At 36.8% G+C, this 14421-nt stretch overlaps 1 protein-coding gene across 1 annotated transcript; it reads right to left on the bottom strand.

The window, feature by feature from the left end:
- Positions 1–12636: 12636 nt before the first annotated feature.
- LOC133520822 (trypsin-2-like) lies at positions 12637–14203 on the bottom strand. The gene has a single exon (XM_061855501.1). It carries the CDS (start codon positions 13442–13444, stop codon positions 12668–12670), a length of 777 nt encoding a protein of 258 aa, XP_061711485.1. The 5' UTR covers positions 13445–14203; the 3' UTR covers positions 12637–12667.
- Positions 14204–14421: the final 218 nt, after the last annotated feature.

Below are 14421 nucleotides of genomic sequence, written 5' to 3'. Positions count from 1 at the left end.
GTTTGTATGTTTTCTTTATACGTCAACACTTCAACCCATAATGTGTGTGTTTTACTTGATGAATTTCTAGGTGAATATTCAGTGTTTTATGGCTCCTCTACACGATGGCCCAGCGCTGGACCAGCGAGATGGCCATGCGATGGTTATGGGTCCTCTACACGATGGCTACACACTGGACCAGCGAGATTTTATTTTATTGATAAAAATGTTGACATGACATTACAGTTGAACCAATGCGTCACGAAACTTAGACTAACAGCAATAATAATTATAAGCATTAACAATTATAAAACAATAATGGCACATTGACAAATTAAATTGGAACAGTTGAGCACCTAGCATGGCCATGCGATGGTTGAGCGCACGCACTATGGAATGGGCCACGTGTATGATGTGTACGCACTATTGCTGGCACACCTTTGATGTGGGGACGAAAAACCGACACCGCGGCCATCCTATCGCCATCCCGCCGCGCCGTAAGCCATCCGACACCACTACCTTCTACACGCTGGCCCATCTTAGTGGGTCAGTATGATGGCCCATCGTGTAAAGGAGCCATTAGCCCGAATATTTAGTGTTCAAATCCACAACAAAATGTAATTGAAATTAATGATTATTATCTTTAACATAAGGTTTATAATTTAATGACAGATTCTTGTGCATTGGAACGTTGTGCATACACATGTGCAAGTTGCGGAAAGTTTCCAAAAAGTTGGAGTTTTCGGAAATTTCAGGAAAATTTCACATGAAACAACACATTTTGGAAATGGAAAATGTCGATTCCCCATACAAAATTATTGACGTATCGAGACTTTTCCATGTGGACGCAATTTTTGAATTTTTTCCTACAGTACCTATAATTGTGCATAACCGCGTCCATACAAGATGTAACAAAAATAGTGGGAATCCGTTAATGGGCATATTCGGTTTGGTGTTTATCGGATTTTAATCGCCTAACACCATACCTGTCACGTTCTAACTATGTAAGTGCGAAAGTGACAGTCATAGTGAGAAGTGATAAAAATGCCACCATTCTGCCACCGCAACACCTAAGTCTTATCATCTTTATACCACGTAAATTAAATTAAGTCCTAAGCTTGTCTCAGTGACATGACAAAGCGCGAGTAGGGTCTAAAATTGTATTTAATACAAAGTTACCTATACGTCCCAAAAAACACTGTTTCTAAACGATTAAATCAGTTTTACATTTGGTCAACGGTAAAAGTAAGTTGGTAGTGCCATCAAAGTAATGTGGCATTTGAAAAGCCTTTAATCTGGGACAGTGAGTGTCAGACGAATGAAAGGTAAGGGCGGGAATTAGGGAGCGGGAATAATGATGTTCAGAATTAGAAAGAGTAACTACTTAACTTTCATTTTGCGCCCCGTTATACGAGCTAGCGGCCCGATTCGAAGAACGATAAGTTCTGGTTTAGATAAGTTCTCATTTAGATATCGTTTGTATGTCGTTTAATTGTCAGAAGCAGCTCGATTCGGGCAACCAATATAACTTTGACGTTAGAAATATCGTAGATAGATCTTATTGGGGTTACAGCAGAATCGAAATAAACCTCGATTTTGACATGTTGTTTAGTTATTGATCTTTAAAGATCTTTCTAAGATCTTAAACGTGTCTTTAACGGTTAAAAGGCCTGGCAAAAGTTCCGAGGCAAAAAATGCCTTTCTTTCCTTGCTTTTTTGGAATGGCACCAAGAATTTACAATAAACTGCCAAAAGAGATTTTAAAAATTAATGATTTAAAGAAATTTAAAAAAATGTTGTATGATTTCTTAATAACTAAAGCGTACTACTCAATACAAGTTTTTTTGTCAGACTCAGGAAATTTTATTACCCTTTAATATGTAGTGTTATATTGTATGTCTATGATGTAGTGTATACTTCATTATTCACCATAGATTTAGTTTGTAAATGCGTGCTACATGTCCTCTGTAGCTATTTGTATGCCATGTGGCGTAGCATAGTGATACTTTATTATAAATTTAAGACCTACTGTTGTACATACCTATGTTTAACAAATAAATAATTTGGAATTTTGAATTCCATCCCAACAATATAGTAGTATTGCTAACCTCACATCGTTAGAGAAAAGGACCCATTCACCCCAGCGGGTGTTACGGCTGTTATGTTTTCACCCTAGTGTAAGGCTTGAGCCCTTGGAGTCCTCGGCTTTAAGACTCGATCAAGTTTTTCGGACATATAAATAGGTTTAAACTCGAGTTATTTTCAACTTGTTAGAGATCGGAGTCTTTTGTAGAGGCTTAAGTCCTTTACAGCGAAGTCTAGTCTGATGGATTTTATATATTATTTGTAAAAATATACTATTTGTGAATGTATTTTACATGAAGATTCATGTAAAATTCATTCATCAATTCAGCATACAAAATTTTTGACGGAGTCATTATTTGGAGACACGAGTCTTTGAGGTGCGCTTAAAAATACTCCATAAAGGACTTGATTCGGGACTTACAAAACTCGAAAGTATTCTAATTGCAGTCTAGTAAAAACGAGCCGAGTTTTTCAAAAGACTCAAAAGACCCAGTTCGCAACACTAATCCTCCCTTGTTCAAATTCTGAACAATGTCCGTGAAACAATGACATTTCGCTCCGAACAACAATATCAATTATCGGTAGCTCTCTAATGCCGGTAGGTATTGATTCCGAGCATGTTCGCTGTCCGTTGTAGAATTGTATGTCGAGTCTATTGAGAGCCGACACACATGAATTGGTTTTGCGTGCGGTGCCGCGATTAAGGAGAATGTGGTGTCGGTAAAATAGAAAAATAAAAGCCTAATTAGCAATCCCACCAAAAGCATTTTCTTGTAATATGTTGCCAAGACGAAATTTGATTCTGAGTAGGAATAACATAAACTTACCAAAAAAAAAAAAAGAGTATCCTGCAACTTTAAATAAATATGATTTAATAGGTATATAATGTCACAATTATGTAGCGTATCCTTTAGGCTCTCAAGGAAAGTAAGTAAATCGTCTTTATTCTGTATTTTTATACGACCTATGTGGCAAACAAGTATACCGTCCGCCTGATGGTTATCGGTCATCGTAGCCTATGGACGCCTGAAACTCCAAGGGTCTGCGGTACCGACCCTAAACCTGTACACTCCTTTTTTGAAGAGCCCCATATGTTAACATTTCTCCAGTTTCTCCAGAAAACCTCGTTTAAAGGTCCTTTTTTTAGTTTTTCGTAAATAACTCGTAAACGGTGGCCCATAGCAAAAAATATTCTGTCATGCAAATAATCTATATAAAATTGCCTACAAGAAAGATTCAGTACTTTTTTCGCTAGGATCAACATTTAAAAATATATTAAAGAGGGAAAGTTCATTAAAATCATTATTATGGCAACAAACCGGACTAATCCTGATAAGGCCTAGTTTACCCTCATGGGTTGGAAGGTCAAATGGCAGTCGCTTTCATAAAAACTAGCTTCTCGGGATTAGTTGTCAAGCGGACCGCAGGCTCATGGGAATGAGCCGTGGTAAAAAAGCCAGGATCACCCGAGAAATCAAAATATTGTTATTTACGAGTATTTTCACTCGTATGTTTCCATCCATCTGCATTGCTGCCATTTGATCGGCGACAACATCAGGCAAATTGGATTAGTTCAGTTCTCTCGTTGGTATGAAAGAACCGAACTACGTAGTTATATTTATGTGTGTGTGTGAAGCTACCAAGCTTCACACACACATAAAATATTCCTCTACGTAGTCAGGACTCAGGAATCCTTTAACTGACTGATGATAAAGGGAGGCTACATATTGCGCGTAGCAATAAAATTGTTACGCGCAATATGTTGTTGTAATTGTTTTGATTGTATAATAAAATACGTAAAATATGGTATTTTTATTAAATTTTAAACTTTTATTTCATTAATTAATTATTACGAATGAAAACTCGTAGGGTGTTTTGGAACGACGCGGTCTGATTTATTTCGGGGGTCGATTATAAACCGTCAATATATCTTTGAATTACGTATGCACTTTCTTGTCTCTTTCTTTTTGCTAATGGCGTGAAAGGGACAAAGACAATAGAATCCAAATATTCGAACTTGTATTAGGCCCCGCACGTTGAAATGACATGCGAATATGAAGGTCACTTGAATGTTATTTTATCTCACTCAGTGAGCAAAATGCGATTTTGCTCACTGTTTTTAAGCAGCAAATTACCCTTGTTCGAGCTGCTGACGTGTAAATATTTTTACACAATTTGATGTATATTAACTATAGCTGCGCCCCTACGTCTGACTTTTTTAGATTTTTTGAATATTGTAAAAATTAGGAGCGAACAGCTTTCATGCAAATTTTTAAATGCTCCTAACTATTGCTGGCACTGTATGTACACTGCAAAATTGACTTATTGTTTATTCTATTTTAGTTTCATTTAAGTAATGTAGTTTAGTTATTAAGTTAATTTAAGGTAGTCTCATGTAGTACAAATTTTATGTATTATAACCCATACCACCCATTTGCATGCTGACAAAAACGGCTAAAAAGTTACATACTTTTGTAACACCTTTTATGTAAACCCTTTTTATGTGCAAATAAATGATTATGATTATTATAATAATAAAATATCTGAAAAAAAAAAATCAAACGTAGCATGGCCGTGGTCGATATACTACAAATTGTGTCAAAATATTTTCAATAATATTAATATTAATAATTTTTTTTTTATTAATATTTTTTATTATCCAGAGAAGAAAATGAGGAAGGACTACGTTTGTATGAAAAGGCGATTTCACGCGTTCGTTTTAAAATCTCTAGCAACGAAGACTAATAGTACCTAACATATATAAACATAATATAAAAGGTCGCCTAGACAGGTTATTCGTATAAAAATACAAGCAAATTCCTTATGGCAAGCGATAAATTGTCATTCGAAATGCCAGGGATTTTACTGACTCAAGAACAATAAAACTGCTCTACAATGCCTTAGTGAGGAGTAAGCTTGAGACGGCCTCTGTCGTTTGGTGTCTCTACGAGACAACATATGTCTTACAACTGGAAAAAGTACAGAAAGTGTTCTTGCGCTTCCTATACAAAAAAATGTACGGGTATTACCCATTCCTTTATCCTACCAAGTTTTTGTTGGGAATGATTGGATTTAACTCCCTAGAGGTAAGACGCAGCTCAGCACTTCTCACTACAATCTGTAATATCTTACGCGGTGACTCTGACTGTGTCGAGTTAACAACACAAGTAGTGCGTCTGTTTGTCCCAACACCTTCTAGATTTGAGTTTCGGCCTCGTAATCGCTGTCTTTTATCTGTGCCGGGTTCCCGAACTGTGTCGCGCAGGAACGCTCCTTTTGTTCGAGCTTTACGCAGCTTGAATTCACTCCTCGCATCAGCGCCTGAATGTGATGTGTTTGCAAGTAGATGGATGTCAGTGCGTGATGAATGTCTGAGGTTCAGCGAGATGATGGATATTCGTCCCTCCTCTGTGTTATAAGTGTCACCTGTATTCTAGTTAGTATTTTGATGTTTCATGTCAACTCTTTCCAATTATACATGTCTAGATTGTCTAGGTTCAATATGTAATTTCACAGTGCTTTAGTTTTAACTGTTATACTGTGTTAATTAAAATGAATAAATAAAAATAAAAAATAAAAAAAGTGGGACGTTTTGCCGGCCGCGGTCACATAATATGTTAGGTACTTGAATGTTTAATGTCAAATTTCATGTTATTTTAGAGTGTACATTCGATTATATGGCGGCGGCTACGTTCGTGTGACTCGTAACAGATTTTTAAATCAGACTTCACCGACATCTCACGTTGTTTAATTAAATTAATTAGGTAACCGGAGATTCTGTTTATTCTATCTCATTAATTAATACATAATACTTCACAGTGGTGTATCGGTTTAGGGTCATATTAAATATTTCAAAGGAAGGCTATATTTACCCAACAGAATGCCCCAACATATATAAACATATGATAAAAAAATGGAAATCAATCAAAGGGAACACCAACTAAACCAATTTTTATTGAAACATATTTTTGGAGGAAAAATATTTTTGTGAACGAATTTTTTGTTAATTTGAATTTGATTTTTTTTCGAACTGGAATTCTCGTGATACAAAAAATCTTTTTAAAATTTTAATGGAAAGCACCCATCTAAAAGGTCATTTTCATTTCCGCGTATTATTTTAATTCAGTAGAAAACCCGGTACCCGGTACCTGTAAATGTGGTGTTGGGGAGTAATTTCCTGTTGGGGAAAATCGAGAGTCTCATTTCCGTGGTAAAGAAAAAAAAAAGGTTTCGAAGAAAAGGAATAAGTTGAGTATAAACTATTCAAACAGAACTTCTTTTGAATGGTGTTTAACTGTGGTTTAGTATAGGTATAGATATAGATGTAGTATTATGTAGCTGTGAAAAAGGAGACCGTTTATATTGGCAGTTATAAAATCAGCGACGACATCAAATTGCAAACATCAGAAACGCTATTCAGTAAGCAGTTGAAGGACTTTTTAATAAATAAGTGCTATTATAGGCGTAATGTTTCTTTGGATGATAAATGTGATTATTTTGTTGTTTAGTGTATTTATTGGACATTTCTTATTTTTTAATTTAAGCTTGAATTTAACATTATATAGGTATTTATATTAAAAAAAATATGTCATAAAATCTGTTAATTACTTTAGAAATCATTATATAATACAATTATCAAATCATTTAAAGTTTAATAAGACATTATCAAATATTATACCTACATAAATTTATAAATCTTTAGATATAAGATAATTGCCGTGCCCTACCAGAGCCCATGTTGTAACCAACCATAAAACCCTAAACGATAACCCAAACCAAACCATAAACCATATAAATTATAAAACTGAGTGGTTTGTACAAACCACCCTGTTGTAGCAATGTCTTTATTTACCCACCCACGATACCACACGATGGATACGACGTCTTATCGTGGGTATGTGTGTTAAATAAATGAAAAACTTCGATTACATGGATAAAGTAGCAAAATACGTACTTAAGTAACTCTCAGCTATGTAGGTTTTGGACCAAGTTTCGTACTTAAGTGTAAGTAACATTTATTTAAATACTACATCAGTAGCAAACAAAGATATTGCCCATCTGATGGTAAGAGGTCATCGTGGCATTCGTGGCCTATATATAGGTCTTAGGTACATACGCGTTGCCAAACCTAAAGGATGACTCACGCTAGACCGGGCCGTGGCCGGGCAGAGCCGTTCGTCATGTCGAACTCTACGATGGCTGATCGATGATCACGTGGTGCTTTCCATAGAAAACGAAGCGCTGGAAGCTCGGGTCCGGCCCCGGCACCACGCACCCTTGTTGAGCTCTGGCAACCGTACTCACCGGCAAGAACACAACGCTAGATCTAGTGTTTTATTTGGCTGTGGTGTTCTGTAAGGTGGAGGTATTTCGCCAGTTGGGTTCTGCTACTCTGACAATAGTCTACGAATAAGAAGATTGCATTACTTATGCACGAATAATATTCAAGATAAATAGGTAAGACACTTTATTTTTCAGGGATTTAAATATTCAAAATACATTTGACAGCAACGACGAGAATCTCCGCATCTACATTGTATTAATGCTAATCTAGCGTACCTATTTAAAAATCCGATGAGTTTTTATCCCGAGTGATTTCAGTATCCCGCGGTGATTGGTATCTTTCCAACAGAAATCATTTCGATCAGTTTTGATTTGAGTACAACTCGGTTTCATTCACCGGTTTACCATTAATTTCGTGTCCGATGACTGTTATTGCTTGGTGTTCAGTTGTAGACGCAGTAAGCAACGATAAAAACCCAGTAGTGTCCACTGCTGCTGCAAAATCCGTGACAATGTTTCCTTTGTAACACGAAGGTGAACGGGAGCCCATCGCGCGAGTCGGTCTCTCCTAGATACACCCTGAGGCCTACTCGGCTGTGGGCGATACTCGCACATAACCGTACCAGTATTTCCAGAACTAGTACGTTGGAGAATCAAACATCTATTTAATTGTTTTTTTTTAAATATTTAATGCAATGAATGTAAAGCAAATCAGAGTGTGTTCTGAACGAAGTCTCAATAGAAAAAATAAAAAATCTTAATACCAGTTCTATATTTATTTAGTTTCTTTTTATGGCATGTGATAAAAAAACAATTTAAATTTAAATGTAACGATAAAGATAAACATTATGGGTTATTCAATCATCTGCGGTTTTCGAAGCATAGAACATTTATGTTTTTTAATATATATATTTTTTCTGTTTGGTTGCTAAACTTCATATAAATGCTAAAACTATTGGACGATTAAGGGTAATAACGGAGCTTCAGTTTTGATTTGATGGACACAATGATATATCTACTAAGGACAATCGAAAACAGAAGACCAGGGAAAATGCGTCTCTACGCAAAGTTTGTTTTTCGCAACATCTTTTTATAATAATGTAAAACATCGAGATAAATAAAAACACTGTAACATATTGGGTTATCGGGAAACTTTATAATCATCATTTAATTTGAAGGCTACTCAGTTGAAATTGTACTCTAATTGGATTGAATTGACTCCAATGACTCTTCCGTCATACACCTGCGGCCCTCCGGAGTCCCCCGGGCGGGCCTGCTGCTTCCTGTTCGAACACATGTCAACAGCGTTATACGTAACACGTCGAAAGAACCGTGATTAATTTCACAAGGAGTCACAATACCTTCGCCAATTTTAAGAGAGTTCAATAGTAATACTCTCCTCTGTTTCTAATTTACATGTAATTGCCTGAGTATTCATCCAAAACCAGCGTATTCAACATGAAGTCCAAGTAACATTTTATAATCGAGCGCCAGCAGTTTTGCAAGGTTCTTTCTGGGATTTTTTCAGTAAAATTAGCGCTATATCTTTAAAAGATTTTAATTGATTGTAAAAAGGGTGTGCATATTTTGATCACACTTGAGTACAACATGGTTTCGTTTGCCGGCTTTGTATAATCTCCATATCTGATAACAATATGTGCTGGTAACATCGGTCTTCGAACGCAGTGGGCTGCTGTGAGGACCCAGTCTTCCGCCATAAGGCTGCCGGTACAAAACCTGACCAGAGGGTGCTTCATTTGCACGACCACAGCGAACGGGAACTCGTTGTGAGTGTCGTTCCGTCCTTTATACACCCTCAAGTCTCCAGGGCTAGGAGACTTATTTGCACTTAACTTTGCAAGTATCCAGAATGCATAAGAAGTACATTTTTATTATTAATATTAACTTGTAATTTATTTCGACGATTATAAAATAAAGGCGGTTGTATTTTAACGAAAATAAAAAATGCTGTTTCAGTTTTATTTGATTCCTTTTTATGGCATTTCATAATCAAAATCAATTTCAGTAAATCGATAAAGATAAAATATATTGGTGTTCGAAGCTTTAACACATTGAGTACCGGGAGCCTGGTCGGTGGGTTCTCTGTTCGTAGTGGCTTTCCTCTACAAAAAGGGAGAACGCTGGGATCGGCTACGAGCGTAGCGCTACGAAGACGTTGGTAGCGAATGTGTTAAGTTTATGATAAATCAATAAATAATAGGACATTATTATATAGACAGATTTACTAATTGTAAGTCCCACCGTAAGCTTAAGCAGGCTTGTGTTGTGGGTACTCGGATAACGATATAGTTATATAATATACCAAGAAAATACGTAACTAGATAGAAAACACCCATGACTCAGGAACAAATATCTGTGCTCATCACACAAATAAATGCCCTTACCGGAATCCAAACCCCTCGGCTTCACAGGCAGGGTCACTATCCACTAGGCCGAACCGGTCTGATGTTTTGGTTTGGTATTTCAATAGCTATTAAGTGTAAAATTTCTCAAAATTTAGTTTTTATATTAGTTGATATTTGGAGACACATGCTCCAAAATCGGCAAAAATCACAGTGGACACCTTCAAAACTAGTAAGGAGCATGTCTAGTGACGGTTTACTATTGTAAAACTTAGCAAGTCACATATCCCATTTCAAAGACTAGTAAGGGTCATTCAGCGTAGTCATCCAGCAAACAGGCAAGCTTTATTAGGTTTTTAAACTGGACTGGGCATCAATGCGCAGGAGATGCGCAGGGCACTGCGCCGGTACTTATCAAAACGTATAGTAAGGGCTTCGGTGCTTTCATTTTCAAAGTTAGTAAGGGACATAATACAATGGTTATTATAAATATATAAAAAAAAATATGTAAACTCGACCTGTAACCTAATGTTATTCAATTTTCATTTTCATTTTTTTCATTTTTTCATATCATATTTTCATATTTTTATGCTCTCCTGTAAAATTTGGTCTGAAGCTCTGACTAGCCACGATGGAAGGAAAGATAAAAGGAACTTCGGCATGTGTTTAGAGTCCGTCTAAGCTAAGTCTGCACCGACTTGGTAGGAATCAGCGATGTAGGAATACTAATTTGATGATTATGGATGCTCTTCCATATTTTGTAACTTTGGAAGCCTGGGCTGAGTTAGTTGGGACGGGCTTTAGAAATCAAGAAACGGCCAATAGTTTAGTTTTGTTTATTTATGTCTCAATATCATGTTCATAGTTAATATAAAAGTATAAATCAGCAGTTACGTATGACGACGACAAACGGGAGCCCATCGCGCGAGTCGGCCTCTCCTTGATACACCCTGAGGCCTCCTAGGATGTGGGCCATACTCGCACATAACCCTGCCAGTATTCCCAGAACTAGTACGTTATATAATCGTCTATAAGCAATTGATTAAGTCTTTACATTTAATGCACTAAATGTAAAGCAAATCAGAGTGTGCTCTGAACTGAAAAATTCTGTAGTTTTATTTCATTTCTTTTTATTTATATAAGAGCAGGGCTCTGGTCCGTGCAGCTTGATGAAGTTGTCTCCACTTTGGTCGATCCGAAACCAGCGCTTTAGTGTCCTGGTACGACACTGCTCCTACATGCTCCTTTACTTAGCTTATATAACTTTTTCTTGGTCTTTCCCTCCCTCTCCTTCCATTTATGTTCCCTTCTATAATGTTTCTGATGAAGTTGTCTTGTCGTAACAGGTGGCCGATCATTTTTCCTCTTCTATTTTTAATAATGCTCATTAAGCTCCTCTTTTCCTTCACTTTTTTTCTTCTTTTTAGTCGTATACTCTTGTCAGAGTAGTCGTGGTCATTGCGGTCGTTGTACGGCTTTTTTCGCTGTTTCCCGCCATACTTCTCTATTTATTGCCTGCCGCGCGCACAGATTCAGAGGTGACCCGGTGAGAGCTTTCACTTGGTCGGTCCATCGCATTGAGGGCCGCAATCTGGGTCTTGTGCCATCCACTCTGTCCTGAACAACCTGCCTCTCCATCGCGTAGTCTTCCCTGCGTGTAACGTGACCGTAGTTGCTAAGGATGCGAGAGTGAACGATTGCCGAAAGTCTTTGTGTAACTTTGAGCTCCTGGGGAATTGATATATTAGTGCGACGCTGAGTCCACGATATCCGCAGCATCCTTCTCCAGCACCACATTTCTAAAGCATCAATGCGTTTCCGTTCACTCTCTCTTATTGTCCATGTTTCAGCACCGTATAACAACACTGGGAAAACGAGAGATCTTACTAGACGAGACTTCGTTGCCTTTGTGATGTTGCGGTCTCTCCAGATCTTAGAGAGCTTCTCCATTGCAGACCTTGTAATGGCGATGCGTCGCTTGATTTCATCTTCGGAGCCTCCGCTGTCTGTAACCAATGACCCCAAGTATATATATGATGACACAACTTCACAGTTTCCAATCGCTTTTGGTTTATTCACGTTGTTACGGTTCACGACCATCATCTTGGTTTTCAGTCGGTTGATCTTCAAACCGAATTCGAGACTGACTGTTTCAACGCGACGCAATAGTGCTGCTATAAGATGTTCGCTTGTTGCTAGGAGTGTGGTGTCGTCAACATAACGCAGATTGGAAATATTTTTACCGCCTATTGGTATACCATCCGTCCAACCTTCAAGCGCTATCCTCATGATGTGCTCAGTATAAATATGTATGTTAAATAGCAAGGGTGATAGTATACACCCTTGACGAACTCCAGCTGAAGGGTGAAGTGGCTTTGACATTGTATTGTCCACTTTTACTGACGCGGAGTTGTTATCATAGAGCGCTCATAATACGTAAACGAGATGTTCACTATTTTTAGGACGGCTTCATTGGTTACTCTTTCTGTCCAGCTTATTCCTTCCATCCTTCGCCAACACCACATCTCAAATGCTTGTAAATATTGTTCATCTCTTTTATTTAGTGTCTATTTAGTGTTCCTTTTTAAGGATTTGATAATAAAAACCAATTTAAATTTAAACTATAAAGATAAATATCCTATATGTAGATCGGGTTATTCAATAATCAGTTTTTAATAAATAGGACAATTAAGTTGTTTAATTTCTTGTGTTCGGTTAGTGCTTAGACTTAATATGAAATGCTGAAACTATTGGGCTATCCTATCGAGGTTAATCGGAGCTTACGTTTGGATTTGTTAGGAACAATGATATATTTACCAAGGACAATAGATAATACAAGACTAGAAAAAATGCGTCTCTCCTTTTGTTTTTCGCAAAATAATAATGTAATATAATGTAAAAAATTCGGGATAAATAAAACACTGTACTGGGATAACCTAATTGGGGAAACTTTATAATCATACTTTATCATCATCATTAAAGCGTATGGTGTTTTGAATCCATTCTAAATATAGGCTTACAGGAGTATAATGTGAAATAGGATTGAAAAATGAAATACTTCTAGCTACTCCAATGACTCGCCCATCATACACCAGCGGCCCTCCGGAGTCCCCCGGGCGGGCCTGCTGCTTCTTGTTCGAACACTTCGGCGCTATACATAACACGTTGAAAGTCGCATAATAAATTTCACAACGAGTTACAATGCCTTCGCCAGTTTTAAGAGAATTTAATTCGGTTTTCCTTTTTTCTTCCGAATTCTTCTCAAACAAATGCTTGAATATATATCCAAAACCAGCGTATTTAACATGTAATCCGATCAAAGTTTTATAATCGACCGCCAGCAGTTTTGCATGGTTCTTTCTGGGTATTTTTTCAATGAAAATTAGGCCTATATCATTTAACGCAAATATTTGATTGTAGGAAGGGTGAGCGTATATTTTGATCACGCTTGAATACAACTTCGTTTCGTTTGCCGGCTTTGTGAAGTCTCCATATCTGATGACCATAAGTAACACAGAAATTTGAACACAGTGGGCTGCTGTGAGGACCCAGTCTTCCGCTATAAGGCTGCCGGTACAAAACCTGGCCGGAGGGTGCTTCCTTTGCAAAAGCACAGCGAACGGGAACTCATTATGCGTGTCGTACCCACCTTTATACACCCTCAAGTCTCCACGGCTAGGAGCCTTATTCGCACTTAACTTTACAAGTATTGCTAGAATAAATAAGAAATACATTTTTAAGTAATGAAAATTTACTTTTATTTTTAATGCGATTGTATTGTAAACCAAATTCAAAACAGACCAATAAAAATAAAATGCTGTATCAGTTTTATTTCTTCCTTTTTATGGCATTTCATTATCGAAGTCAATTTCAATAAATCAATAAAAATAAAATATATGTATTATTTTTCGAAGTTTTCCGTTATGTTTCTGATTTTAAGTTTGGTGATTTGGTACTTAATAGATATGTAAATAATAAAAAGAAACAATATTAATTACCACAACTCTTTGGCAAACCCAACGCCCATCAGTAATTAAATGAGCAAAACATTTTTAATCCTGCAATAAAATCGCTGATTCGTAGTTTCAAAACAGCTTGAATTGAATTAACGAAAGTATATGCTTAATGAGGAAGGAGACTACCGCTCTATAATTTTAGCGCGAACACACACCTTATTAATAAAAAAAGTTTTGGGCTAAATTTCATGTTTGGTACCAGAATTTATCGCTGACAGTACTTGTTCCACAGGCAACTCATCATATTTTCAATACTCATCAAAATCATTTTTTAATTCATATTTTTTCGTACTCATCGAGACAATTGTAACAAAAGACAAGTCTCACAATTAAAGAAAAACCTTTTAAAATTCACAATGGAACTTCTGTTCCAAGGCTTTCTAGCGTTTCATTAAGAGGGAAGAATAGCGATTCTATTTCCATTTCGGGAGAAAACGGTTTCCACTAACTAAATCTTAACAAATCACCTTTGATTTTGATGTCGATCGCTTCAGCATAATATATATCTAGGTTTATAGGTTTCGCTTTAAAAAAAAAACACAGGTTTTATATTGTAAAACAAACGTATAAAATGTGATTAAAATTGGATAGACTTAAGCTGTTTATTTTATACAAACTATGTGATTTGTTTAAAAAAACGAAATCTATAAACCTAGAATATATTATGCTGAAGCGATTGACATTAGAACCAAAGT

This window comes from Cydia pomonella, chromosome 8 (genome assembly GCF_033807575.1).
Source record: "Cydia pomonella isolate Wapato2018A chromosome 8, ilCydPomo1, whole genome shotgun sequence".
Taxonomy (NCBI): Eukaryota; Metazoa; Arthropoda; class Insecta; order Lepidoptera; family Tortricidae; genus Cydia; species Cydia pomonella.
Note: the sequence above shows the minus strand (reverse complement) of the source record. Positions and strands in the feature narration are given on the sequence as shown.

Coding starts and splice junctions, on each gene's coding strand:
- LOC133520822 (XM_061855501.1), bottom strand. CDS start 13,444: ATGTATTTCTTATTTATTCTAGCAATACTTGTAAAGTTAAGTGCGAAT.